At 41.1% G+C, this 27,944-nt stretch overlaps 1 protein-coding gene and 1 long non-coding RNA gene across 2 annotated transcripts in view; one reads left to right on the top strand and one right to left on the bottom strand.

The window, feature by feature from the left end:
* Positions 1 to 27,944, top strand: part of LOC123861211 (aromatase) — a 122,519-nt gene that overhangs the window by 85,908 nt on the left and 8,667 nt on the right. Inside the window, exons 2-6 of the mRNA XM_045900077.3 lie at positions 3,671 to 3,853; positions 9,414 to 9,564; positions 18,672 to 18,826; positions 24,265 to 24,441; positions 26,870 to 26,984. Of these exons, the coding sequence (XP_045756033.1) occupies positions 3,709 to 3,853; positions 9,414 to 9,564; positions 18,672 to 18,826; positions 24,265 to 24,441; positions 26,870 to 26,984 (743 nt within the window). The 5' untranslated portion in view covers positions 3,671 to 3,708. The remainder of the gene's footprint in view (positions 1 to 3,670; positions 3,854 to 9,413; positions 9,565 to 18,671; positions 18,827 to 24,264; positions 24,442 to 26,869; positions 26,985 to 27,944) is intronic.
* Positions 1,779 to 27,310, bottom strand: LOC123861212 (uncharacterized). Its single transcript, XR_006794988.3, has 3 exons — positions 27,013 to 27,310; positions 15,828 to 15,929; positions 1,779 to 4,539 (listed from the first exon to the last, which is right to left on the bottom strand). It is a non-coding gene; the product is annotated as an uncharacterized LOC123861212 (long non-coding RNA).

Consider the following 27,944-nt stretch of genomic DNA (forward strand, 5'->3'; position numbering starts at 1 on the left):
GGGACGTGAAGGAGGGACAGACCAGGTGTAGTGAAGAGAAGGAAAGGAAGGGCAGGCTTGGCACCTGGCCCTCAGACCCAGGGTGGCTGGGTCCTCTGGACAGGTCTCCCCCATACTGCAAGGTAGGATTTGGTAGGATCTGGCCAGGCCGGGTGGCACTCCTGCAAGGCTGAGGCCTGCTTCACCATCCTGCAGAGGGTCAAGTCTGTAGCAGGACATCTGGAAGACCCTCCTGGCACTGCAGGGCCTGCAGTGTATCCCGAACCCAGAGTACCAGGACACCCAAGCTCTGCAGTGTCCCCAGCAGCCTTTGCCCTGCACTGGTGGGTGTAGGACTGGCATTTCCTCATCCTGAGGTCGTGGGGCAGTAAGTGAAGGTGTTAGGATACCCGTGGTTCCACACAGCACAGAAACACAGATCTGGTTCCTGTTTGGTACCAGGATCCATGTGGGATGCCCAGTGAGTGAAGAGTAGAGACCGCTTGGCAAACAAATGCCTGGAGCCCCAAGCATTTGAGATGGCACTTGAAGGAACATGGCACTTGAGGGCTATGCGTATGTGTATGTGTGTTTGGGGGTGTGTGGGAGGTATTCCTGGCACAGAGGACATATAAGCATCCCCTATGAAGTTCTAGGACCTTCCTACATCCCTATACCACCACTCAAAGACCTCTGTTCAACCAACCTGTCTGTGCGGCCCATTAGAATGTTCTACTGAACAGGAAAACCCAATGTGCAAGTAGGAAAGAATTGGAAAGAACCTTTCCAGCTGTGATATTTGAAGTTCTGAAAAGCTTACTCCTTTAAAGGAAGTCATTCTGAATAGCTTAGGAATGAACGTAAATAGCTTAGGATTGAAAAGTCCCTGAATGTAGAGACCAAATAAATCCCATAATAGGCATCAAAATGGCATGATTGAGAGCATCAGCTCTGTACTGGGTGTTGTAAGTGATGAATCACTAGATTCTACACCTACAACTAATGATGTTACATTTTATGTTAACTGGAATTTAAATAAAAATTTGAAAACCAAAGAGCATGCGTTCCAGAGACAGACTACATGGACTCTAATCCCAGCTCTGCAACAAACAAGCTGGGTGCCCCACTTATCACACTTCGGTTTCCTCATCTGTAAAATGGGGATCCTCTTACTTAGCTCAGGGTGGTTGTGAATATGAATGACTTAGTATTTGTAAAGCAATTGGAACAATGTCTGACACATAGTAAGTTCTCTGTAAGCATTAAAAAAAAAATTCTCACACTCTTTGGGACATCTTTAGGACATACTTTTGAGAAAGATGAGGAACCAGGCTTCTAAGCCCTATTAAACATTTAGATATACAGGCAGTCTTTGCTTTACACAGTAGTGCAAGACCATAATAATGACCATAAGAATTGAAACTGGGTAAAAATCGAGAGAAAAGGGCTCCTGGGTGGCTCAGTTGGCTAAGAGTCTGCCTTCAGCTCAGGTCGTGATCCCAGGGTCCTGGGATTGAGCCCCCACATCAGGCTCCCTGCTCAGAGGGGAGTCTGCTTCTCTCTTTCTCCTTCTGCCTCTCCCCCTGCTTGTGCTCTCTTGCTCTGTCTCTCAAATAAAATCTTAAAAAAAATCGAGAGAAAAAAATACAAGCGTTCCATGACCTTTAAAATTTTTGTTGAAACATTAAAAACTCTCATACTACAGGTTTTAAGTGTATATGGAAATGAAAAAAATAATAAGACCTATATCATAATACACTGTAAATATTAGAAACACTGCAATTCTTAAAAGTGTTTTATTTGTTTGTAAAAAAAAAAATGAGAGTATTTGAATATCTCTTGCTGCCATCTCCTCCTTGTGTAACTTATGATATGGACGGAGCATCTTTTCTAAGCCTTGGTGAATCGTCATACTCCTTTATAAATTTGTGTCAGCTTCCAACATGTTATTCTTTGTGACTTCAATGCTGCGAAATATCTCTGAGAGTTATTTTATTTTATTTTTTCTAAAATTTTTTTTCTGAGAGTTTCTTTAATGTGAAGTTTTCTGCCAGGATCACTTCCTCTGGTGCATCTTCCTCCTTTTTGTCTCAACCACCTTCTTCACTTACACCTTTAGCATTGGTTTCAAGTTTCGTCAATATCAACAGAAACCTTGAGGATCCTGGCTGTCATAAAGTTCCAGGGAGTTTATTCAGAATGATGTAATGGTGGTTCCTTGGTTTAAGCCTCTGCCTTTGGCTCAGGTCATGATCCCAGGGTCCTGGGATCCAGCCCCACATCCAGCTCCCTGCTCAAAGGGGAGCCTGCTTCTCCCTCTCTCTCTGCCTGCTACTCCCCCTGCTTGTGCTCCCTCTCTCCGTGTCAAATAAATTAAAAAATAAATAAAATAAAATTAAGATCTCACATAGATCAGGGGGGAAATGTAATTACATACTTTTTAAGAATCTGATAAAAGTTCTTTCCCTCTAAAAGTTCAGGTGAGCAGATACAATACTTTATGCAGCATTTCAGGGAGTTCACAGAGCAACCAAAATCCAATTAGAAGCCCTGGTTAAGAATCTAGAACTATTCCTAGATAAAATCCTGCCAAAATCTGTTTCAGAGCCATTATAAGTCCTGAAAACTCAGGTCACTTTCCAAGGGAGGGTAATCCTCAGAGCAGTCATCTGCCACCAGAACCACATTGAATGGTCGCTCTTGCCTTGCTATGCAAGTTTATTCAGTCTAGGTCTCTTCAACAAACCATCATCCCTGAAACTCTCCTCTGTGAGTATTGGTCTTAGAAAACCTTACTGAAAAGACAGACTCAACATTACATTGTTGAGAAACATGACAGAACCAGCAAATCAAACTGAAAATTGTCTTGCACAGGAGGTTAGCTGCTGTGGGCAAAGCATGAGTGGACCTGAGCCTATTGCTGGTGGCATTCTACTCTTTCTGTCCTTTGTTTTCTTCCTCCCCCCCCCATTCCATCTCGTTCTCCTCTCCCTGGAATCTCCGTCTCTCATTCTTCTCTCCTACTACTTCTGACATTGGCCCCCATGAGTACTGCTTCATCCAGCCTGTGGTGCAAAAGATTTTAAGCCTTATTCAAGCCAATAGAGAAAAGATCGTCCTGAGTGAGTCACGCTGAATTCAACAAACAACCCAATAGAAGTCTCTGAGGATACCTCGACAATGCCCAAGCAACTATTCTTCCTAGAGAAACTTACTCTTTGGGGGAATTAATTTTGAGCAAGGAAGGGGGTTAGGGATTACTTTTTAAAAAATTGATTTGGCATCAAGAGAAAAAGATTGCCTAAGCAATATCTGCTGATGAAGTCACAGAAAGGCTCCACCTCTGGAATGAGCTTCATTTTCTTGTATTTTGGTAAGAAATTTGATTCTCAATTGGGAATTCAGCCACTCTACCCACTCAAGGGCAAGATGATAAGGTTCTATCAAACCAAGCGTCTAAACGAACCTGAGACTCTACCAAGGTCAGAAATGCTGTACTTCAAGCCAAAAGATCTCTCTTTGGCTTGCTTGTTTTGACTTGTAACCACAAGTTTGTCTTGTCTAGGTGTCCAATCACATTATAAAACAAACGCTGATTTCTGCACTACAGCATCCTCTGAAGCAACAGGAGTCCTGGATGTATACTTTGGGGGATTCTCTAATTTTTGTTTTGCTCCTCTGATTTCCACAGGACTCTAAGTTTTTTCTCTTGAGATCAAGGAATAAAAGATGGTTTTGGAAATGCTGAACCCAATGCATTATAACATCACCAGCATGATGCCCGAAGTCATGCCTGTGGCCACCATGCCGATCCTGCTGCTCACTGGCTTTCTTCTTTTGGTTTGGAATTATGAAGACACATCCTCAATACCCGGTAAGTCAGTCATTTAGTTCTGTAACTAAGGAGATTGTTTACTTGGGCTTTTGGTCCATGAGGGTAAAGAAAATTTTGCAAAAGGACAAAGAGCAAAAACATGGTGAAATGGCTGAAGCCCATGGCAATGTTAGCAAATAAAAACTCAGGTGAAAAACTTTATACCAATTAGCTGCACATTTCAAATGAAAGCATTTCAAAAAAATATCTTAGATAATCCCGTCCAGTCTGTGCTTTGCTTTGGTAGACTTGGCATGAGTATCCTTCAAAGTAAGTTTGAAAAAAAAAAAAAGTAAGTTTGAGATGGGGTGAAGCAAGGTAAACCAGGCATTTTTTTTTATTATTATTGAAATTCATTCCAATGTTGCTCTGAAGGTAAAAATGTCTCTGGAATGCCTTCTTTTTTTTAAGATTTTATTTTTAAGTAATCTCTACATCCAATGTGGGGCTTGAGCTCAGAACCCCAAGATCAAGAGTCACGCGCTCCATTGACTGAGCCAGCCAGGCACACCCGGAATGCCTTCTATACTCCTCTCCTTCTCCCTGCTGCTTTACCTCATCCGTGTGCTCCGCCCTCTTCCTTTCTTGAACTTATTTCCTCTCTTCATCCCACTCTTCATTTTCTCTTATTCTTGGGGGTAGGTGTGATGGTGATGCCACCATAAGAGCTGGCTGGGACCTGGGCACTGGAAGAAAAATGGAGACCACTATGGTTCCCTTGGAACATCATACCCTGATAGAATCTTCAACAAGGTCTGTGGATTAATCAAAAGTAGAGTATCATATAATTATCCAGATAATTCCAATAGAAACCCCTACCACTCTACAACTATCAGATTAATTCAGAATTACCAGAAATATCCAACTATTTCTTCAGTTTTCAGTGAAAATTCTTCATGGCAAGCATCTATCCCCAGTCCCATGAGCCATCCAACAAGGCTTTACTTCAAGAGCATAGTCATTATGCACTTCCAAGTGCAGTGGACCTCATCATAGAGTGATTTAGGGTAGGAATGTGAAGCTGGTGCAAAGTGTCCCGTGTCTGGATTCTTCCAAAATTTTCCAGAGAACTGTCTGTCCTGTCTATCTGATTCAGCCTGGTATTTTAGGTTGCTTTCATGTCCACTTAAACAGAGAGGTCAGTTAATGTTGTTCTCTAATCCCTGAGGGGTCTGAGGGAAGACTCTTTCATGGCCTTTAACTTGAGCTCCTTCCCACTACAGCTCCTTCCTCACTGGATCTCTTCTCCCACAGTGGGCTCCCAGGTCAGGATCCATGAATGGTGGGTGAGGTGGAGGGTATTTTATAACAAGTCCCCCCAGATGTTTATGTTGCAAGTTTTAGAAGAAGTCCCTTGGACCTTTGAAAAAGGAGGTCAGCCTATGGGGGGGCAAGCACAAGAACTGGCATCCCTGAAGCTTTGGATCTGGAGCCTAGGTGACAGCTTAGTCTGTCCCCCAATCCTGTGCTGGGGACATCATGCTGCCATACACTAATAGTTCTATGGTTCTCAGCTATGTCTGGAGCAGGGCCCGCATGTTGATATTAAAAAAAAAAAAAAAATTCTGGGGCACCTGGGTGGTTCAGTTGGTTCAGCATCTGACTCTTGATTTTGGCTCTTGATTTTGGCTCAGTTCATGACCTCAGTATCATGAGATTGAGCCCGCTCAGTGTGCTAGGCTTGGAGCCTGCTTAGGATTCTCTCTCTCCCTCTGCACTGCTCCCCCCAACTAAAAAAAATAAAATAAAAAAATCTTCCCAGGTGATTTTTCATTAGCAGTCAGGATTGAGAGCCATAGATATGAGCCCAACCCCTTCACTTGACGGAAGGGGAAACTGAGCCCCAGAGAGGTGAACTGCCTTACCCAAGCAAACCCCTATGACAAATATAAGAAACCATGGAGTTCAAACCCTTCATTTCTCTGGGTTAAAGCCCAGAGAAAGGAAATGGCTTATCGGCATCTCAGCTTGAAAGGAAAGGCAGGGGAGGGGAACAACCAGGAATTCCTAAATCCCAGGTTGGTGATCATTTTGCTAGCCAGGGAGCTTCTAGTTCCATGCTTTCCCTTTGAAAATGTGAGCTCTGGTCAGAATCCTCTAGTGGCACAGACTAAGGTCCCATGGTGCCCGGCTAGGGAAGGAAAGGTAAGAAAATTGGCTTTGTTGGGGTGGTTCTTCCTGAACTCCTTTTGCCAGTTTCCTCAAATCACTGGTTCTCTGGATTCTTGGTTTTACAGATTTGTGGGAAGCTCAGGGTCAGGGAGTGTCAAGGGGAGTTAAGAAGTTGCAATGATTTAAAAGCCCTTAAGTTAGTTACAATTTACAAAGCAGTTTCACATTCTTTCTCTCTTGTGATCCTCATAGCCCTCTGATGAGGTAGGTGTGTTTATGCCTATTTTGCAGATGAAGAAACTGAGATTAAAGAGGATCGATGGTGCATAGCTAGTGAGTGATGAAACTGGGACTCAGAGCTAAATCTCTTGAGCCATCCCCAGCTTTGCGCATGGATTCCCTCCCCCAGAGCCTCTCTCTGCCCTGGGCACCATGTCCCCAGAGGGGTCAATGGAAAAAGGACATGGCAACACATTCCCCTTTCTCCCACTAAAAAAACGACTTCACAGAAAAGTGTACAAATAAATATGTCATCACAGTACAGGACACGAAACAGGATGTTAGCAGGATCCCAGAAACTTCTCTTGTGTCTTTTCAGTCATACCCCCTCTCACCTCCAGAGGTAAACATTCTTCTAATTTGTGATAATCACTCCCTTGTTTTTATAGTTTTGCCACCTAATTTCATATCCCTGAGCAATACAGATTAATTTTGCCTGGTTTTAAATGTTTTAGCCATCGAGTCCTACATTACTTCTATATTGCTTCTTTTGCTCAATATTGTGCTTGCAAACTTCATCCATGGAGTGACATGCCTCTATAGCTCATATGGTATGCAGTAGCACAAACATCTCGTGGTTTAATTACTGATGCTACTGTTGGTGGACCTTTGGGTGTCTCTAGTTTGGGACTATTGTGAACAGTGCTGCTATGAGCCTTCCCGTTCACAGGTTTCTCTAGGGTGTACACCTACCAGGGAAAGCAACAGCTTCTTGATTAGGACAGTGGGTGAGAGGTCCCAGCTGTTGGCTTCTGGGAGGCTGTTTCTGCACAAAAATGCAGTGTAGTATTTATCGCTCCTCTTAGGGTGTAAAAGAGGTGCCTGCAATCGCTGTAGGCCTAAATCAGCATTCCCAAATCTGAGAGGCAGAGAGCAGCTTAATGAGGATGCAACCAGAATATTTCTCGAATATCCTACCAAAGTTTCTCCCCTCCTAGGACATTCTTTTCTCAGCTGGAAGGTGTAAGGTACACATATAAATGAAAGGATCACATTGTGTTACAATAATTCAATATTGTACTTTCTCCTCCCCCATACTCTCCTCTCCTGCCCAGGACTCTGATTGGGAACCTATTTATGCTTATCACTCCATCTCCAGTCTCTGACTCGTAGCTAGTGTCTAAACCTAGTAGGGTCTCAGTAAGTGTTTGTTGGATGAATTAAGCTGACACATGATTGATCACTAGGGACCCAAGACTTGGATTCTCTTCTGGTCAGAACACTCAGGTTTTCAACCTGAGCAAATTTCATCACCATCTCCCTTTTTCAGTGGATAGAGATCTGCACTGTCATATTTTAAACTTGAATGGTGGTTCCTTAATATTAAGACTTTCTACATGGCACCAAACTATTAGATAAAAAATGAAGAGTGCAACCTTTCATTTGCATGTCTTTGTTCCTCATGGGCCTAGCATATTAAGTAAGTAAACGTTTGTTGAATGAGTCTATTCCCAAATAGCCGGATGTCTGACCTCCCATAGACTAAACGTACATGATACAATGATATTTTTCCATTTTATCAAAATGTAAATACAACCTGAAATACTCTAAATGTGGATGATATTTAAAACTTCATCCTTTATATTACACACACATATCTAATTAATTTTAAAAATTCACCAGGAAACACTTATTAGGCATCTACAATGTTTCAAACTGTAAATACCCAGCAAAGTAGTTTGTTATTATGCACATTTTAATTGATTAGAGATCTGTATATCTGATGACCTTTTAAGGAAATACATATTCAAATTTGCTTGTTTTAATCTTTTAAAGAACTTAATGAAATTATTAGGTATAAAATCAGTCATCTACTTACAATACAGTGTTTTCGGAACAATCAGAAGATTAAGAAGAACCCTTTGAAAACGTTTGGTTCTATAGATATTACCAAAGACCTTCACTTTAAATATTTTATTGATTTATTTGTCAGAGAGAGAGAGAGAGAGAGTGAGCACAAGCAGGGGGAGTGGCAGGCAGAGGAAGAAGCAGGCTCCCCGCGGAGCAAGAAGCCCATGGTGAACTCAATCCCAGGACCCTTGGATCATGACCTGCGCTGAAGGCAGACGCTTAACAACTGAGCCACCCAGGCATCCCAAACGACCTTCACTTTAAGGAAAAAAACCTGACAGTCTTATTCCCATTAATCCAGCTATTTCAAAGGATTAAATCTTATTTGACGAATTTGGGATTTAACATCCAATTTAGATGGTTTAAGCAAAAGCTTAGCTTATCTAGATTTATTTACACAGTGCTTGCCCCTGGAGTGAGAACACTGTCTCAAACAGTCGTGCATGTTGGCTTCCTATTTTACTACTGGAATGGAAAGAAAGGAGAAAGATTTGATATAGAAAAGCTACTACTTCACAGGAAAACTCCTAAAACCATTCCAAGAAGTTTTTGTCTAACTTTTTACAGCCACCAGTATAATCAAGCTACCAAGTTTGTTCTCTGGTCTAAGCAACAGAAAATTCCTCCGTTCTTTATGTAAGCAAGGACATGAGCGGTCACTGCTCTTGAGTAAAACCACATTGCTGGACCCAAATTCTAGTCCAGACACTGACTGGACTCATTGCCTAATTTCTCAATGCTTAGCTGTATGTTTTGCCTAATGAGACTAAGCTTAGGATTATTCTCTTAAACTGAGTCCTTTTTGAAGGAAAAAAAATGGATATTCTTTGTTTGAACATTATCTTCGCAGACCGTGTCTTTCAGTTAAAAAGATTACACCAAAACTACAACCTAATTTTAACCTGCCCATTCCATCAGCTGGGGCATTCAAACCAAAAGTTTTCAGACAAAACTAGGCAGCCAAACAGATCGGTCAGCTTGTCACATGTCCTGGTTTCCATGCTTGTAACTAGATGGACTGACTGACTTGTATTGAAAACTCACTGACATTGTTTAATGTGGCAAGAAAAGAGCAGACACCTACCCTGGCTCATTCAGACTGAAAGGTTCAAGACCAAATAGAACTAGTGTGGTATGGACACTGAACTACTGTTTTTTCATGTTAAGCTTGTTTGTTTTTTTTAGAGATTCACAGATATACATCAGAAGGTATCCAAGACCTTTTAGATATCAAAGAACACAAGCAGCGATAACATAAAACAGTTGCTCTTTTTTGGTGTTTGCTAAAATGCTGACTGTGGTCTGATAACTCTCCTAGGTCCTGGCTATTGCATGGGAATTGGGCCCCTCATTTCCCACTGCAGGTTCCTGTGGATGGGCATTGGCAGTGCCTGCAACTACTACAACAAGATGTATGGAGAATTCATGAGAGTTTGGATATGTGGAGAGGAAACACTCATTATTAGCAAGTGAGTCTGTTAATAATCAGAGACAGGTTTTCAAAACCAAGGCTGTGTTTTTTTCCTATTAAGTAACACACTTATTTTGATATCTTGATGCTTTTGTTGCTAAGGCTGTGTTTTTACTTCCGAGGTAAAAATCTAACCTATAGACAAGCGGAATCATTGGGTCCTGCCTAAACCCAGAGGTACATAGATAAAGAACTCTGGAAAGCTGGGAAACTATTTGAAATTTCTCTGAGCGGTGAATAGAAACTTAGAATCCAAAGGATTTGGGTTTGACAAAACGTATTTTAGGGAGGGGCATTATCTTTTCTGCTTTCCTAAGATTTTGGTCTTATCTCTATTAGCAAGCAGTTAAAACAAAACGAAACACCAGAGAGAAAGGAATCTGCACCAGTTTGCTAATGGGCTTCTCTAATGGCAGGCTCCGGAGCGCCTCCAGAAGGGTAAACGGTAGAAAAAGATGCTATTCATATGCTCCTGTTCTATTTATGACTGTGGGCTGGTGTCTCAGCTGAGTGATCTTAAATACATTGCCTATTTAAAAAAAATGATTTGTCGTATTTTCTGGATAAGTTTAGCAGATTGAATTCATCCAGGGTTAATCAAATAGGCATCGAATGTAGAGAACTAGCTTTGTGAAATACTAGTTTTCTTATTTATTGATCATAGAAAATGGAGAATTTCAAAGAGAACACATTTCACTAGACTTTCAGCTGTCTTTACTGGATATTTAACAATGTTATATGCCAACACTGTCTCATTAATGAGTTTTTATATTCCCTGACAGGACTTTACCCACAAACCAAGACCAACTAGGGTTTTACTGATATGTTAGAATTTTTTTGTCCAGATGCAGACTATTGCCCAGAAGTAAGTGAAGCATTTCTGGAAACTACATTGATTTCTTTCAAGCCAAGATTACATACATCATTTCATAAAATACCATGGTAATCTCAAAGGCCAATTCTTTGAACCAAATAACTGACAGAAGGGAGTGGGGGACCAATAATTGCCCTTGGATTTTACTTCTCTTGAGCTACTTTGGTCAGCCAAATTTAGGTGAATTTGATTAAGTACTCATTTTAAACATCAATACTTTACTCTCTTTGGCAATGGTCTACAATCTCAAAATGTCCTGGGACTGGTGACATGAGGGCTTGGGGGCTTGAGACGTTTGCCACTGCTCTTTCATCCACCAGCATAGTGAGTTGCCTTCCAGCCCTCATCACAGATAGGTGAAGTGACCTGCGGGATATTTTTCTAAAAGGATATCCGTCTACAGCTCAGGACCTAAAGCGGTGGTTCTCACCCTGGCTCCACATTGAAGTCACCCAGGGAGCTTTTAAAAACCCCAATGCCCAGGCCACACCCCAACTTTCAGAATCTCTGGGGGTGGAACCTGGGCATCAGGTGTTTGTAGAGCTCCCCAAGTAATGCCAATGTGCTGCAGAGCCTGAGAGAGAAGAACAGGTGAGCAGCTTCTGGCACCAGGGGGCCTTGTCTTGGGGTCAGGGGAGCAGCTAAGCAGGGTTGGAGTGCTTTTGTCTGATCATCTTACCCTGCAGTCTAGCTCAAGTGGTGGTAGTATAAGACAAGAACTGGAGTGAAGAATGTGACAAAGGACCAGAGGACGAGAACAGAAATCGCTCTTAGATACTACATACTTGGATCACTAGATCCAATCCTGGAAGCCCAAAGCCATTCCTAAAGTAGGATCCTTGTGACAGTGCAGGGTAGCATCTGACGGCTCTGCTGTCTTCATTAAGAAAGTGACCTTAGTGACCCTGACCAATTCAGGTGCTGATTCATGCTTGAGATGAGCCCACAACCCAACCCACCCTTCCCCCAGCTCTCCCAGTTCTCTCCTCATCCTGTCCTCACAGGCTTTTCACTGGTTAGAGTCTTTATGTTCTCCTTAATTGCCTCTGAGCCACTCAATTTTGTTGTTAAGGGCTGAGCTCCCTGCGGGGAATAGGACATGTTTGTCTCCATCTCCTTCCATTGCCTGCTCTTCAGGTCCCTTCCAGAACTACCCGTGCCTCTTGAAAATAGCCCCTCGGAAAGCTTTTTATTTTTAGTTGAATAGTTTGCCAGGTTTTTTTCTTTTGAAAAGTTTGAGATCAGCTGAGTAGAGATGATGACCCAACTTTTCCTACCAGCATAGTCCCGAAGTGGTGGGGGCTGCAGAACTTCATGGGGGGAGTCAGTGCGGCCAGGATGTTGCCTGAGCAGCTCAGAGTTTTGGGGGAAAGTTTATCTCATTATCGGTAGATAAAGTAGGCACAGTTTCCCAGGCAGGTGAGCTCTAAATTAATGAGGGTCTACAGATGCTGTGCATGTTGTGTGTATATATTAGTTTTTGTAATGAATAAAAAAAAAAAAAAAGAATATGGGTAACATCCATTAAGGAGAGTTAGCAATTAACATGCTAATTAGGGTTATTTTTGCAAACCTGTTAGTAATTAACATACTAATTAGGATTATATTTGTATATCTGTTTTAATCATGTGTACATTTATAGCGAATGCATTCATGTATTCTTTCAACATACATTTGTTGAGAATTTACTACATATACTAAGCACTGGATGATCCTAACATATAATCATTATTGGCTCCCCATTCATCCATTAAATAAACATTTATTGAGGACTTACCTATGGACACTGGGTATCATGAGCAAATCAGCTAAATATCCCTATCCTCATGGAGAAATATATTGTTGTATTGTTAATATACCAACAAAAGATGAGTAAAACATATAGTATAGGAGTAGAGTGACCAGCTGTCTTGGTATGCCTGGGACTAGGGGGTTACCCAGGATGTGGGACTTTTAATGCTAAAACTGGGACATTCCCAAGCAAACCAAGATGGTTGCTCACACTATCATCAGGTAGATATGAGCTATATAGGACACTAAAGTGGGGAGGGCCAGTTGCAGGGATGGAAGTACAACTATAAATAGGCAGTTGAGGCAGGCCTCATTGAGAAGATAGCATTTGATTAAAGACCTAAAGGAAGTGAGGGAGTGAGTCAGGCAGAGATGTAGAGGAAAAGCATTCTGGACAAAAGGAAGAGCAAGTGCAAAGGCACCGAGGTGGGAGCCCATCTGAAAGGTTCAAGGAACACCAAGGATATCAGTGTGGCTACGGGAAGAATAGTGGAGATGACATTAGAGAGGTATTAGGATACCCAATCATGTTGAGCCTTGTTGGCCATTGTAACAACGCTGAATTTTACCCTGCATGAGATGGGAAGCCTTTGAAGAGTTTGAGAAGAGTGACATATCTGATTCATTCATGTTTCAGCACATTATTGGCTTCTCTACCCACATTCTACTCCCATTCTACCTACATTCTTTGAGAACAGGTGCAAGGAACAAGGAACAAGGATGAATGCCCAGAGAGCAGTTAGGCAAGAGATGATGGCTGGTCCACATGAGTGTGGTAGAGGTGATGAGAGGTGAAATTCTAGGCATATTTTGAGGGCAAAGCCAGTAAGATGCTAGGAGATTGGATGTTGGGTGTAAGAATCAAGGTGATAGCATAGTTTTTGCCTTAAGTACCTAGAAAAATGAAGGGATCATTACCTCAGATAAGTGGAGCAAGTTTGGGATGGGGAAAAATCAGGATTCCATTTGGGGTATTTTGACTTGACATGCCCAGTAGACAGCTGAGTGGGATGTTGTGAAGGACGGTCTGAGTCTTTAGACCACCCCCCCTCACCACTATAGTCAGAAACTAGAGAAGGATAGCCAAAGAAGGGAAAACCAGAAGAGTGTGGTGGTCTGAAAGCCAGGTGATGAGTGCATATCAGGGAGGATGGAATTGTCAACCATGCCAGAGAGTGCCTGGTGAACGGGAGATTTAAGTGTTCCATTTAGCAACAGGGAGGTCATGGGTGACCTTGAAAAGATCAGTTTCAATGGAGTGGTGAGGGCAAAAGTCTGATTATAGTATAGAATGGGGGGAAAGAATTGTAGGCAGCAGGTGTAGACAACTGTTCCAAGAAGTTTGTCATAAAGGCAGTAGAGAAATGCAACAACGAAATAGAAAGGGATGTATGGTCCAAGGAGTCTCTGTTAAGATAGGAGAAATTACAACATGTGTGTTGAGATGGCAATGATGGATTACAGAGCAAAATTGTTGATGGAAGAGAAAGGGGTGTGCTAGGTGAGATGTAAAGGGGGTCCAAGTGACAAGTGGATTTGGTCTTGAAATAGGAACATGGAAAGTTCATCCACAGTAAGTTTGGGAAGTTTGGATATATGAGCACATATCCTAATAGTTGGAGCTTGCAGAGATTCTAGTTCTTTTTCCTCAGTAAAATAGGAAATAAAGTCCTTAGCTGAGACTGAGGAAGCAGAATATTTGAGGAGAGAGAAGGCAGGATATAATAGTCATCTAGAACAGTGAGAGTGAATGGACTTGGGGAACTGTAGAATGGCCAGCTGCACTAAGGACCCCCTTGAATTTAACTGGGACCTGTGTGTGTGTGTGTGTCTGTGTGTGTGTGTGAACATGTGCATATGTGGTTTTTTTCCCAGCCACATTCAGCTGCCAGGGGCAAGCACAGAGGAAGCTAAAAGTTGGATTTAGCCAGGGGTGAGGTTTTACCAGGCAACTATGACAAAGTAAGGAGAGAGTCAAGGGAGTTGAGAATGCATGGGAAGAGAGTGATTTTAATGATTAACAATAAAATGTTTTTTTCCAACTTTCTATTAAGAAAATGTTCAAATGAACAGGAAAGTTGAAAGAGCAGTCCTCCCATTCCCTGCCCCACATGACATTGATCTTTGGAAGAGACCAGGTCAATTGTCTTATAGGATGTTCCATATTTCCGAATTTCTCTCATTACATTATGGTGTTACTTAACATATTACTCCATTCCCTGTATTTCTTATAAACTGAAAATTATGTCTTAAAGCTCAGTTTCATTCAGGTTAAACACTTTTGTAATGATACTTCCTTGGTAGTTTTGGGCACTTCATATTGCATCACATCAAGAGACAAGGAAAAGTTGTCCCTCTATAAGGGATGTTAAATGTGATCATTGGGTAGGGTAATTATAGGCAGATCTCTCTGTTATAAAGATCGTTTTTCTCTTGCAGTGACTCCAGTATTTAAGCTGGGTAAGTGAGGCTATTAGAGGGACAAAGGACAGGGGAAAGGCAATGGAATCGATGGACCATAAGTCTCAGGCACAAAATAGGTCTACACAGGCAAGTACTTTTAAATGTTTGGTACCAATTATTCCATTAGTTTCTCCTCCATATTTCTAGTACTTACCACTCTTGAACCCAGCCACATATGTTAGTCCTTTTTTTCTTTTTTGAAGATTGTATTTTTTAAATTTTTTATTCTTTTGAAGATTTAATTTTTAAGTAACCTCTACACCCAACATGGGTCTCAACCTCACAACCCCAAGATCAAGAGTCCTATGCTCCACCAACTGAGCCAGCCAGGTGCCCCTGTGTGAGTCCTTTAAATTCAGAACTGAAGGTGGCTTCCTCCTCACTACTTAAGAACTTCCTCTGGCTACTTTTCATTTTGAATAGACAATAGGTTTGCCATCTTTGGCAATGTCTTTTGACTTCAGTCATGTTTAAAGAAGAATAATGAAGGGTAATGGGGGATACAGGCTCCCAGTTATGAAGTGAGTAAGTCACAAGGATGAAAGGTACAGGATAGGGAATACAGTCAATGGTACTGTAATAGCCCTGTATAGTGAGAGATAGCAGCTACACTTGTGGTGAGCAAAGCATAATGTATAAACTGGTTGAATGACCATCTTGTATTCCTGAAACTAATGTAGCACTGTGTCAGCTATACTCAAATAAGAAGGAAGGAAAAGAAAAGAAAAGAGAAGAGAAGAGAAAAGAAAAAGAAAGAAAGAAAGAAAGAAAGAAAGAAAGAAAGAAAGAAAGAAAGAAAGAAAGAAAGAAAGAAAGAAAGAAAGAAAAAGAATGGCTCCAGTTACCATACAATTTACACTACCCACTATCTTTTCTGAGCTTGGGGACTCCCTTGGTCTCTCTTGAGTGGTAAGAAATCTTTACTCTTCCAGTCAGTATAACATCTCCCTTAACTGGTATTACAGGCTGGCCCCCAAGGCTGGAGCAAGGTCTCTACTGTTTTGCTGAATGCCCTGAGCACTCTGGGCTGGAGTCCCTAGTTCTTCACCAACTTTCTTTTCTTCACTTTCTTGATTTACTCTGGTTAGATAAAGCCAGCCTCCTTTTGATCAAGGACTTGGTTTTATGCTCACCTGCAGCTGGTCACTCTTCTCCTGCAAGGTGTATCACTTCCGTCTTTGTCCGTTGCCAAGTCCGAGCCTCTGACTCAAAAATCACTGAGATGTTGGCGCCCCCTAAAGAACACATTTATGTTTGAAGTTAGCTCTTTATTAACTAATACACATTTAGTTGGGTTAAAGTCTGGGGTCTCTTGTTCTCTTTTTAAAATTGATTAGTAATTCTTCAAATTAAATGGACAGGTTAATGTGGTTAAATGCAGTATATAAAAGCCCTAGGGGTCAGAACAGAAAAAAAATAGTGTTCTGTTTTACCTCTGAGCACTTAAAATTTTTAGATATGAATTTGTGAATAAAGAATGTACAAATTACTTACTTTCTGCTGTCATTATAGCCTAAAGTAGGGGAAGGTAAGAGAAGCTAACGTCCTGAAATCTATTAATAAGCTTTTCAGTCCTCTCATAGCACGATTTTTCTATACAGGGCAAAATTTCATCTGTTTGTCAGTCAAATTAATTCTCTGGAATACAAACAGAAGCATCTGGGTTTTTGTTTTATTTTTGTTGCTAGGAAGAGAAAAAAACTTGTCCAAAACTCAGCGATCATTTGATGAACATCATCTGGAATCAATTCAAGAGAATATCTGACTTAACAGAGAGTGTTTTGATTTGAAAATAAGATATTTTTTCCTGAAAGAAATTATCTAGTGCATAATGTATTCATATAATAATTCTGCTTTCATTTCTTGACACTGCCATTATTTCAGGGTCTTTCTTTTAAAATTTAAATGGGACTATGGACCCATCATAAATGTGAGGATTAGGCTAATACTTAGCCCGCAGCCTAATCTACTCAGCCAGAGCACAGCTCCTTTGGCCCAATGTCTTCTTTGGGAACGTGTTTTCACAGGCATTAACTGAACAACCTCATTAAGGCAACGTCATCCTTTTAGGAACCAAGTATCAACCTTAAGAGGGAAGAGCAAGTGGTAAGATGGCCCCTCCAGCCCAATGTAAGAACGAGGTGCATATACCTATATATGTGAGTGGCCATTCTATATAATGGCCACTCCCCATCTCTAAGGGTTATGTGTTCAGAAACGCCCTATAGTAGGAGAATTTGCAGCCAAGAAACAAAATCTCAGTGGAGAAGTGGAGAGGAAGAACCAAAGTCACAATGAACATGGGAAAACTTGTATAAATATTAAGTTCACCAAAATAAAAAAAAAATAACAACAGCATCTAAAATGTAACACGGATATTTTATGTATTTTGAATTTGCATATTTAAGGCACCATTCTGTTACTTTTTTTTTTCCCTCTACCCCTCCCACACCAGAAAAAATGCCCAGGTTCTCCCTCCTTTGCAGTATCAGAGAGATGTTTATAAATATATTTTGCTTTCTTGCAATAATGTGCCTATTTTCTTCCTATTCCTCTGCTCAAATATTTAGCTCCTTTCTAATTTTATGATCTCTGCCTCTGAACTCCACTCTGATCTCAGAGACATGGAGTAATTTATAATCCTCAGGTAAAAAAAAAGCTTTGGGGGATCTATTTTAACTTACCTGGCAGACCTGAGTAGTTTAGTTCTCAGCCCCAAGGTCAAGGGTTATGTCACTTGAGGTCTGCCTACAATCCCCTCAGAGCATACATAGGTAGGCAACATTTATACACAGCCTGGCTCTGGCACTGTTAACATAGCCAAAAGTCAGACTCCTGACAGTTTACCCTGTCTCCCCTTTCTTCACACTCCCATGGTTGCATGCCGAAAACCTCTACGCCTCCTCTGCTAACCACTCTGCCCCTCTTTTTAATTCCCAAACCCTGCTCCCTTTTTCTATCTCCAAGAAAAATGGTGATCCATTTTGGATATACTTGAGTGGAAATTTTTTGAAGTTGCTAAAAATATATATGGAGAGAAGTAAATCTGCTTATGCTTACTATATCCTGAGAGAACTCTGTGACCCTGGGGACCCTGATGAGTCAGGATGGAATGCAGAGTCTCAGGATAGCTGCTGTCACCACCACAGAGAGCCTTCCAGGCCCAGCCCAGCCAGCTAAGGCCAGAGCCAGTAGTGCCCAGGAGATGTCCTTCAAGCCCAGAATGGTACCCACTGGAGGGGCCACGCCTGATGAGAGATTCTGAGGATAGGTGGTCTGAGGCAGAACTGTTGGTTCCAAACGGAAGAAGACTTTGGCAATTCCAGGAACTCCAGAATCTCAGGATTCTGAGACTCACTCCAGCAGGGGGTGGCACCATCCGGAGTGGGGCTGGAGGCTTTTGGGGCCCTCTGGTGGTGTGGAGGGCTCAGGTCCTCAAAGCCTTGCAGCTCTGGCCGCAGTAGTGGGTAGTATTTTGGTGACATGGAGTTAGAAAAAAAAAAGGGAAATAAGGAATGGTGTGTGTGTGTGCGTGTGTTCTATCTTTCGTGATGCTCAAGCAGGGAGTCAGTAGGTAGGAATATTTCAACTGGAGAGGGATGTTCTTATGCTAACAAACACTTACTCAATATAAATACTAGAATACCTTGCATTTATTTTTTTAAAAGATTTATTTATTTATTTTTAGAGAGAGGGAGAGAGAGTGTGGGTGGGGGAAGGGGCAGAGGGAGAGGGAGAGAGAATCTCCAGCAGACTCCCCGCTGAGCATGGAGTCCACTATGGGGCTTAATCTCAGGACCTCAAGATCATGACCTGAGCCAAAACCAAGAGTTGGATGCTTAAACGACTGGCACCCCTCAAATGCCTTGCATTTAGATCAACATGCATTTGCTAAGAGAGCCACCTGGTAGTCAAAATCATCACCATGAGTTCTCCTGACCCTTAAAAATTAACACCAAAGTTTGCTGTCTCTGCAGGTCCTCAAGTATGTTCCACATAATGAAGCACAGTCACTATAGCTCCCGATTTGGCAGCAAACTTGGACTGCAGTGCATCGGCATGCATGAAAACGGCATCATATTTAACAATAATCCAACCCTCTGGAAAGCCATTCGACCTTTCTTTACAAAAGGTAATCAGGTGCTGGTGACATTCTGCTCTTTTGTCAATAAATGTGCCCCCCACCTTTTCTGGAATTTAAATTCTGCTGCTTCACTTATTTTGAAATAATAAGATATAGTAGGCACTGTTCTAAGTACTTGATATTTTAATCCCACAGCAACCCCATGTGGTAAATATTCTTGTCACTTATATTTTACACATAAGAAAACTGAAGCTTAAGTAAATAGGTTAAGTAACTTAACCCAAGGTCCCCAAATTAGTAAATGGTGGCCCAGAAGACAACGCCAGTGCCTACATTTTTAATCACCACAAACTCTGTTCTTCCTGTTGATGCACAAAGCAATTCCATGGACGTGAAGAAGAGATAGAGCTCTGTACTTAGGATCATTTCAATTAAGAATTTAGTGTGTCAGTCACATGTTTGATTCAAACATAGCTAAACAATGTGTTTGCTGAATCATTTACTGACATCACAGATGTTTTAACAGGAAGCAATTTGCAAATAAAATTAGAGATTTTAGAACTAGGAAGGACTATATATATCATCTCATCCAGTCTCTGAATTTTATAGTTGGGGAAATGCAGTCCTAGAGAGGTTGTGATTTTTGCTCAGACAACATAACAAATAATAATGAGCAAAGATCTGATCCCAAGGCTCCTTGACTAGTGATTTCCCCCTTTACTGTATTTTGTTGGGAATGAAGTAGTTGGGGAATATACATGACCAGTCTTTGACATCAACATCAAAGAAGATAATCATGTCCTGGAAACACTGTCAGTGATAGAATCTGGGGCTAGATGGATCTTAGGTCTGACAGTGCAATATTCTTCCCTCTAAGCCAGCCTCTGTAGTGAACCTGGATGCCTCCCATGTGGCTACTGAGAAGCTATGTCTGTCCCAGCTGAGCACTGATTCTCTCTACAGAATTGCCCATTACCAAGATTCATACAACTCTATTATAGACTCCACTGTATTTGACTCCTATTGCTGCTGTAACAAATTGCCACAAACTTAGTGACTTAAAACAATACATCGATTAACTTATAGTTCTGTAGGTCAAAAATTTGATGTGGGTCTCAATGGGCTAACATCAAGGTGTTGGCTGGGCTGTGTTTCTTTCTGGAGGCTCCAGAGGAGAATTTGTCTTTTCCAGAGGAGTTTCTTTGTCTTTTCCAGCCTCAGAGGCCACCTGCATCCCTTGGCCTATAGCCCCTTCCTCTGCCTTCAAAGCTAGCAACAGTGGGTCAAATCCTTTTCCTATCACGTCTCTCAGACCATCCTTCTGTCGTCATCAATTTCTGACTCTGACGTCAACTGGGAAAGGTTCTTTGTTTTTGAGGACTCATGTAATTAGGTTGGGGCCACCCAGATAATCCACAGTAATCTCCCCATCTCAAGGTCCTTAACTTGAATCATATGTGTCAAGTCCTTTTTTCCATGTAAAGTAACATATTAATAGGTTCCAGGGACTAGGACCTGGACAGGTTTAGGGGGCTATTATTCTGCCTACCACTCGTGTTGGGGCAGATCAATCCTCTCTCATGCCTTAGAAAACTGCAGACTGGTTTAATGAAAAGAGTATAGGCCTCAGGATTATAGGTTTTGGGTTCAAGTCCTAGTTCTGCCACTTTACTAGCTATATGACCTTGGACAAGTCACTCCTCTCTGAGCTTCAGTTTCCTTCTCCACAAAAGGTGATAAAGACAATAGAACATTAATTCTAGGGTTATTATGAAGAATAAATGAAATAATGCTGTAAGATCCTACAGAAATGTGGTTTTTTGTTTGTTTTTGTTGAAGTATAGTTGACATACAGTATTATATTAGTTTTAGGTGTACAACTTAGTGATTCAACAATTATACATGTTATGAAACGCTCCCCATGATAAGTGTAGTCACCATCTGTCACAATACAAAAATGTGACAATATTATTGAATATATTTCCTATACTGTACATTATATCCCCATGACTTATTTATTTTATAACTGGAAGTTTGTACCTCTTAATCACCTTCACCTATTTCACCCATCCCCCCACCCTTTCCCTTCTAGCAACCACCAGTTTGTTCTTTGCATTTGAGTCTATTCCTTTTCATTTGTTTGTTCATTTGTTTTGTTCTTTAGAATCCACATATAAGTGAAGTCATGTGGTATTTGTCTTTTTCTGTATGACTTATTTCACTTAGCATAATACCCTCTAGGTTCATCCATGTTGTTGCAAATGACAAGATTTGAAATGTAAGGTTTTTTTTACTTTGCGGTTTGGCCTAGGCACATTAGGAACATGTGAACTAGTATTTAGGAGCAGTTAACTCTCACATACCAACATCCTCTACCTTGCCATGCAAAAATTAATAGAATTTTTAAACTTTTTAGATTAATAGAATTTTCTAAACTCATCCATTTGTTTAACAAACTACTGTGTTCTTATCATTGAACTAGGTACCTAAAATACAATGATAGTCAAGACATGGTCCCTGCCCTCAAGGAATTTATAATAGGGGGAGGGACAGAGTGGCAGATCAATACATTACCAAATATCATCCTAGGTGATGTGTTATGCTAGAGGTGTGTGCAGAGTGTTAGAGGGCACAGAAAAAATGGGCCATCTAAAGTATCCTCAGGGGTCATGGGAGGCTTTCTGAGGAGTGGATGCTTACAATAAGTTTGGAAAGAAGGTAAAAGCTACCTACATTAAGAAAGTTTGACAAGAATGCATTCCACAGAAGGAAAGAACAGGGTACTCCAAGACAGAGAAGGGTAGATCAGCACTGTATGTCCAGGGAACTAACTGTAAGTAGGCCCTCATGCCTGACATGGATACATGTAGGCATGAGGCCAAGGGGAAGGCACTGAACTGAGTTTATCTCAAAAGCTACAGTAAATCATTCAAGATATTAAGCAGAATGACATGAGCATATTTGAGTTTTAGAAAAATTCCTCTGGTAGCAGAATGAACGATTCATTGACAGAAGGCACGATTGTGAGCAGTGAGAACAATTAGGAGCTACTGCAGTGATACAGGGTGGATGGAAGGGAAGTCATCAGTGTAAGAGATGTTAAAAGAGTACAATCTGGGGCACCGGGGTGGTGTGGTCAGTTAAGTGTCTGACTCTTGGTTTTGGCTCAGGTGGTGATCTCAGGGTCATGATCTCAGGTCATTATATCGAGCCCCGAGTCAGGCTCAGTGCTCAGCACGGAGTCTGCTTAAGATTCTCTTTCCCTCTCCCTCTGTCCCTCTCTGCTACCCCTCACTCCCTCTCTCTAAAATAAATAAATTAAAAAAAATTTTTTTTTAAAAAGAGTAGAATCTATGGCACTTGGAATCAATTAAAAAAAATCTTTTTTAAAGATAAGCCCTATATATATAGATCAGATTTTCTAATAAAAACATTACAAAACTACTCAGATTAAATGCCAAAAAAGAGGTCTACAAAAAATAATAGAAGTCTAATTGCTTATTAAAAGTTCCCTGTTGTGTCTGACATTTTTAGTAATCAATGAGTTACAAGCATTTCTCTTCTTTTAAGATTTTATTTTTTGAGAGAGAGAGAACATGAGTGAGAGGCAGAGGGAGAGGGAGAAGCAGACTCCCCGCTGAACAGGGAGCCCGATGTGGAACTCGATCCCAGGACCCTGAGATCATGACCTGAGCTGAAGGCAGATGCTTAACTGATTGAGCCACCTAGGCGCCCCCCAAGCATTTCTTGAATCTCCTTTTAGAGTTATGTTTCTCATTAGTTTTCCTGATATAGTAGAAATTTGGGGGTATGTTTTGGTATCTAAAGTAGTAACATTAATGAAGGCATTGATTGCCTGGGTGTATCTATGGAGACATAGTGAAGTGCAGCCTAGGCAAATGGCCCATCCTGGAGAGATGAAGGTGGAGGGTCAAGAAATAGCCTCTGTTTCCTGAAACTGCCAAGAGAGTTGTCCATAGTGAAGGAATTATGCTGATTACTTGCTCACTTTTTTAAACCTGGATAAGATTCAGTACTTTTTCACACATTTTAAAAATTAAAATTATATCCACATCATGCCACTGCCTATAAGCAATGATACTACATTTTGCTTACACGTTTGAAACATGGCTTCCAGCTCTAGGACGATAGGGACAAGTCATACATCAGTCTGGGAGGAAACCACCAGTGATATTCGAAGCCAACCCTTCCACACAAAGTGCTGAGTCATTAAGGGATCATGCGTCCCACCTGTGAATGTGATAGTCACCCAGGAAACAACAGCCTGGCCTTTCATATTGGCCAGGTATTTCCTACAGTCAGAAAGTATGCTACCAACGCAACCTTCCTTTTTACATATAAGTAGAAATCTTAAGAATCTAGAACTGCTCACCAGGCTTCCTTTCTTATTTGCAAAGTCTGCCTTCAGGGGCTTCTGTTGTGCAACTGATATTTTTTTTTTTTTTTTTAAGAAAGAATTATGGCTACAAATTTCCCCAAGATTTTTCATTGCATTTCAAGAACTGACTTTAACAGTAAGTCTGAATAATAAAATACACAAATAGGAGAGATAACTCTTAAAGAAAGCTTAAAAAAACATAGAACAAAGAGAGAAAGTAGGGCTTTAAGAGTTAAACTCTCTAGATAGATCACCTACCACCACGAACCACTAGCTGCCCAGATGATCTAGAGCAGAGCCAATTCACTCTACCTGTCTTTACTCATTTATTCACCCATCCTTTCATTCGTTCACTCCTCTATTTGACAAATATGATTTGAAGGCCACCATGTACTGTGGACTTGAAGGACAGTGCTAATAGGAGGTTGTCACTGCCCTTCAAGAATTCCCAACCAGTGGGGAAGACAGTATGCAAACAAAAAAATTGCTTAATTGTCATGACCTTGGTTGAGTAAAACAAATCTAGAAGTAGTTTGAGGAGAAACCGAAATTAAGAACCCTTTTGATAATTTGTGAGACTAGCATTTTGAACCACATAAACCACAATTAAACAGGAAGCACTTTAGATCAAATAGTTAAGGTCCAGTTTGAGTAGTTCGATAGCAATACCCTGCCACCTGTTGAAACATAAGTATCTCCCTGGCCAAATCCAAACCTTCTTTAGGGAAATATATATACAGTAAATATGGAAAACCACTGATGTGTGATTCATGACCGCAAGTACTAAATGTTTCATTTGCAGTCTCACAAATGATTTTCCGTAACATGAAGAAGAGTTTAATTTTGAATATTTTGTTTAAAATAAGATTTTTATTCATTCATTCATTCACTTTTACCCATAAAGGTGATGCATGTTTGTAGAAAATTAGGAGAATGCAGAAAAGTATAAAAAAGAACATGAAAATTTCTGCCAAGTTACTGAATAAAAAATCATGTATAATTAAACTCCAAACAGAAAAGGCCAAAATAACCTGATTGTGTGTGCCCCTGAGTTCATGTGACTCACTCTCTGATGTGTTACCCTCAGCTTTGTCTGGCCCTGGCCTTGTGCGCATGGTGACAATTTGTGTTGGATCCATCATCACACATCTGGACAGGTTGGAGGAGGTCAGCAACGAATTGGGTTACATCGACGTGTTGACCCTCATGCGGCGCATCATGCTGGACACCTCTAACATTCTCTTCCTGGGGATCCCCTTGGACGGTACTTGAGAATTGACATTCTGCCCTTTATTGAACAAGGGGATGAAGGGGATAAGAGACTCAAGGAAAGATAATGCTGTTTTTGTACATTGCTCTTGTTCAAACATCTCTAAGTATTCTTATGATTTTTTTTCTAGTGTGTCTGCCTTGTTCATTTATAAGACAGAAGTTTCTGTAAGTAGGGGCCATCTCCTCTTTTGTATCTCTCCTCATTGCTCTGGGAAATATGATTCTACCCACAGTCAAAACTTGACAAATGTGATCAGTTCATTTGGCCATGAATACACCCTACTACCAATCAAACTGATAAATTTAACCAATTCCAACCATTCTTGTGGGCACATACACACACACACATGCACACACACAGATATACATACATACATATGTACATAAATATACATGTACCCTCCTCCCTCAAAGCTACTAAGCATGAAAACTTGGTCTCTGTCTATACAATGATAATGGTGCTGGTGCTGCTGGAAATGATGAAAATAGCTACCATTAATTTAGAATCTACTATAAAAAAGTTGCTTTACATATAGTTTGTCACTTAGCATTATAACAACTCTGGCAAGAATGTCCCACTCAAAAAGCTACTCCCGTCACTATACTACAGAAACAAATATTAAAACATATACATGCAACTCTATCACCATCAAAAAATAAACAATCAGTTGGGTTAATTCCATGCTGCTATTGTCCAGCTTAATGTAATTTTCCCTGAATTCTAGCATGTTCACTGACTCATGCATTCATTCAAAAAATATATTTTTTAAAGATTTTATTTAAAAATATTTGCTAATTGCCTATTTTATGCTAGGCACTGTTCTAGGTTCTGGGGATTGAGCAGTGAACAAGACAGATAAAGTCCTTGCCTTCATGGAGGTCACATCCCAGTGGCAATATAAACAGCAAACAAGTAAATATCTAATAACACATCAGGCAATACTAAGTGCCCTGAAGAATAAACGAAGCAGGGCAAGGGGATAGGAAGTGAAGAAGGAGGGGGAGTGGGTGGCTATCCCAGAGAGAGTTGTCAGGAAAGGCCTGCACAGGGAGGACACCTGCACATCAGCCTAAATGAAATGAGACCAGGAGCCACATCCGGGTTTGAGGGAGGGAACAGCACCTCATTTTAACACTGGCCCAAAGGAGCTGAGCTATAACACCTGTTGCCTCATTGGCCACATTTGGAAGAACAGACAAGCTATAAGCCCTCCTTTTCTCCTCTCTAGCTCTGCTTACCTCATGTCCCCGGCTCTTTACTTATTTCCTACAAGAGTCACAGAAACCTCATCTGACTGCCATTTGAATGGGAGCCCCATTCAACTCTGAGTATTTTTAATCACACCCCTTGCCTCATCCCCTTCAGACAGAAACTCTAATCCCAGCTGGCCTATTCTACATGCAGCTCTCCCAAAGGTCAGGCAAGTCTGTATTTTATTAGTCCCTGCTTCATGGTCCCCGGCTGGCCTCTTAGGAAGGATGAAGTAACAGAATTGTAAATCTCTCTGTTAACTTAGGGATGCAGGCTGTGATGCTAAGAACCTGCATAACCCATGCAGAGTACCTTGATTCCTCTTCTCCACACCCTGTCCTGGTTAAACTCTCCATTTGCCTAAGGGAACCAGTGCAACAAGGAGAAAGAACATTGCTCTGAGGTCAGATAGGCTGGGCTCCAGACTGAGGGCCTGCCTGCCACACTGGCTGCGTGGTGTTAGGCAAGCTTCCCAAGCTTCCCTTTCTACGAACTGCAGTTTCTTCATCTGAAAAAGTGATGACACTATATCACTCCCCTAGCAAGACTGTAAGGATTAAATGAGGTCTCTTCTGTAATGCGTTTTGCATGGTGACTGGTATTTAGCAGTTGAAAAGAAACGTCTGTTCCCTTTCTTTTTGTAAAGTTTGAAAAAAGCAGGGGTTTTGTTTCCCTAAACATGCAATTTAAGGACGTTCATTAGGAGCTGACAATGCATGAGGCTCAGGACAAGACATTAGGGATACTAAGATGAATTCTATACTCTGGACCAAAATGTAACCAGAAAAGTGGCATGGCTTTTTGCCCTCGCAGGTGCCAGAATTGAGGCCAATAACAGCCATAATTCCTGGTGTCCTTCTTATTTCCCGTCGTCAAAAAAAACAGGAAGGAGTTGGACACTCAGTCCAAGAGGGGCATGTGAGATTCTAGGCTTTGCCTCTAACACAAACTTGAAAAGTGGCAAATCTCTAGTTAACTTGGCTGATTTAGATGTCAAGCAGAATAAATTAATGTTGATTTGTCTAGTGGCATTCATATGGCTGAAACACCCATTGTAGCCCAGGCTGGTAAGAGACTCTATACAGGGGATCTTCTCTTCTCAGGATACCCTTCTCGGGCTCACATTTTTGCTCAACTACTCTGCTTTTTTGTTTGTTTGTTTTTCCAGAAAGTGCCATCGTGGTTAAAATCCAGGGTTATTTTGATGCATGGCAAGCTCTCCTTCTCAAACCAGACATCTTCTTTAAGATTTCTTGGCTATACAAAAAGTATGAAAAGTCTGTGTAAGTAACACAAGTTTGGAAAACTTACCAGTGAGATTGGATTGACTTTGGGTTGTGTCTTTGCTATTGCTGGCCTCTTCAGCTAGCTTTCTGCTCTTCAGAACCCACAGGGGAGCTGTGGATTAAGTTGCTGATGAAACACTGTAAGCAATTTGGCTGCATGCGGTGGCCAGACCCAAGAGTAAGGGAAGCGTTGGGCCCAGGCAGCTTTTCAACAGGGGGCCAAGTGGGTGGTCTGCGAGCCCCATGTCTGGAATTAGGACACCACAGTGTAGTTTGAGTTGAAGAGAAGGGTTGGCTGAACCTATCATTATTATCTGTAAAAATTCTCTTTTCATATCTGGAAAATGGAAACACAAAATCATTTTATAGTCATGTTGCTTCTGAATGAACTTAACATAATTCAACTTGTAGGAATTAACAGTAGTCTCAAAAGAATTTTTTCACAATGAATATAATGGACTTCAATAAAATGTGTGATTTCCTTTTTTTTAGTCATAGATAATACTCTTTGGGGAATCCTGAAACCGTCATTAATGACTTTGCTTTGGTTATAGATGAGTCTAGACAAAAATTGGACAAATGCCCAATGGCCTATAGACTAAAAAATAGGTTTCTAGAGTTTAAGCCAGCCACTGAACACTACCCCCTCTAACCACTAGTGAAAAGCCTACAGGATTTAGAGACAGACAGACATGGTTTATATCCTGTCTCTACCGCTTAGTAACTAAATGGCTTTGGGAAGTTATTTAAAGTAAAATTTAACCTACCTTCCAGAATAGAGATATAGATTAATGAGATCCTATACACAGGGCAATTAAGACAGAGGACGGCACATGGAAGGCGCTAAAGATGTTAGTTTTCTCCTTCCCTCTGTTCGTATCTTCTCCTGGATGTCCCTGATGATCTTAAATTCTCCATCTCTAAAAGTTCCCAACTTGTGCAAAGACCCAACTTTAT

This window comes from Mirounga angustirostris, unplaced genomic scaffold, assembly GCF_029215605.1.
Source record: "Mirounga angustirostris isolate CCGP_5_RB_7025 unplaced genomic scaffold, mMirAng1.0.hap1 SCAF_9, whole genome shotgun sequence".
Lineage (NCBI taxonomy): Eukaryota > Metazoa > Chordata > Mammalia > Carnivora > Phocidae > Mirounga > Mirounga angustirostris.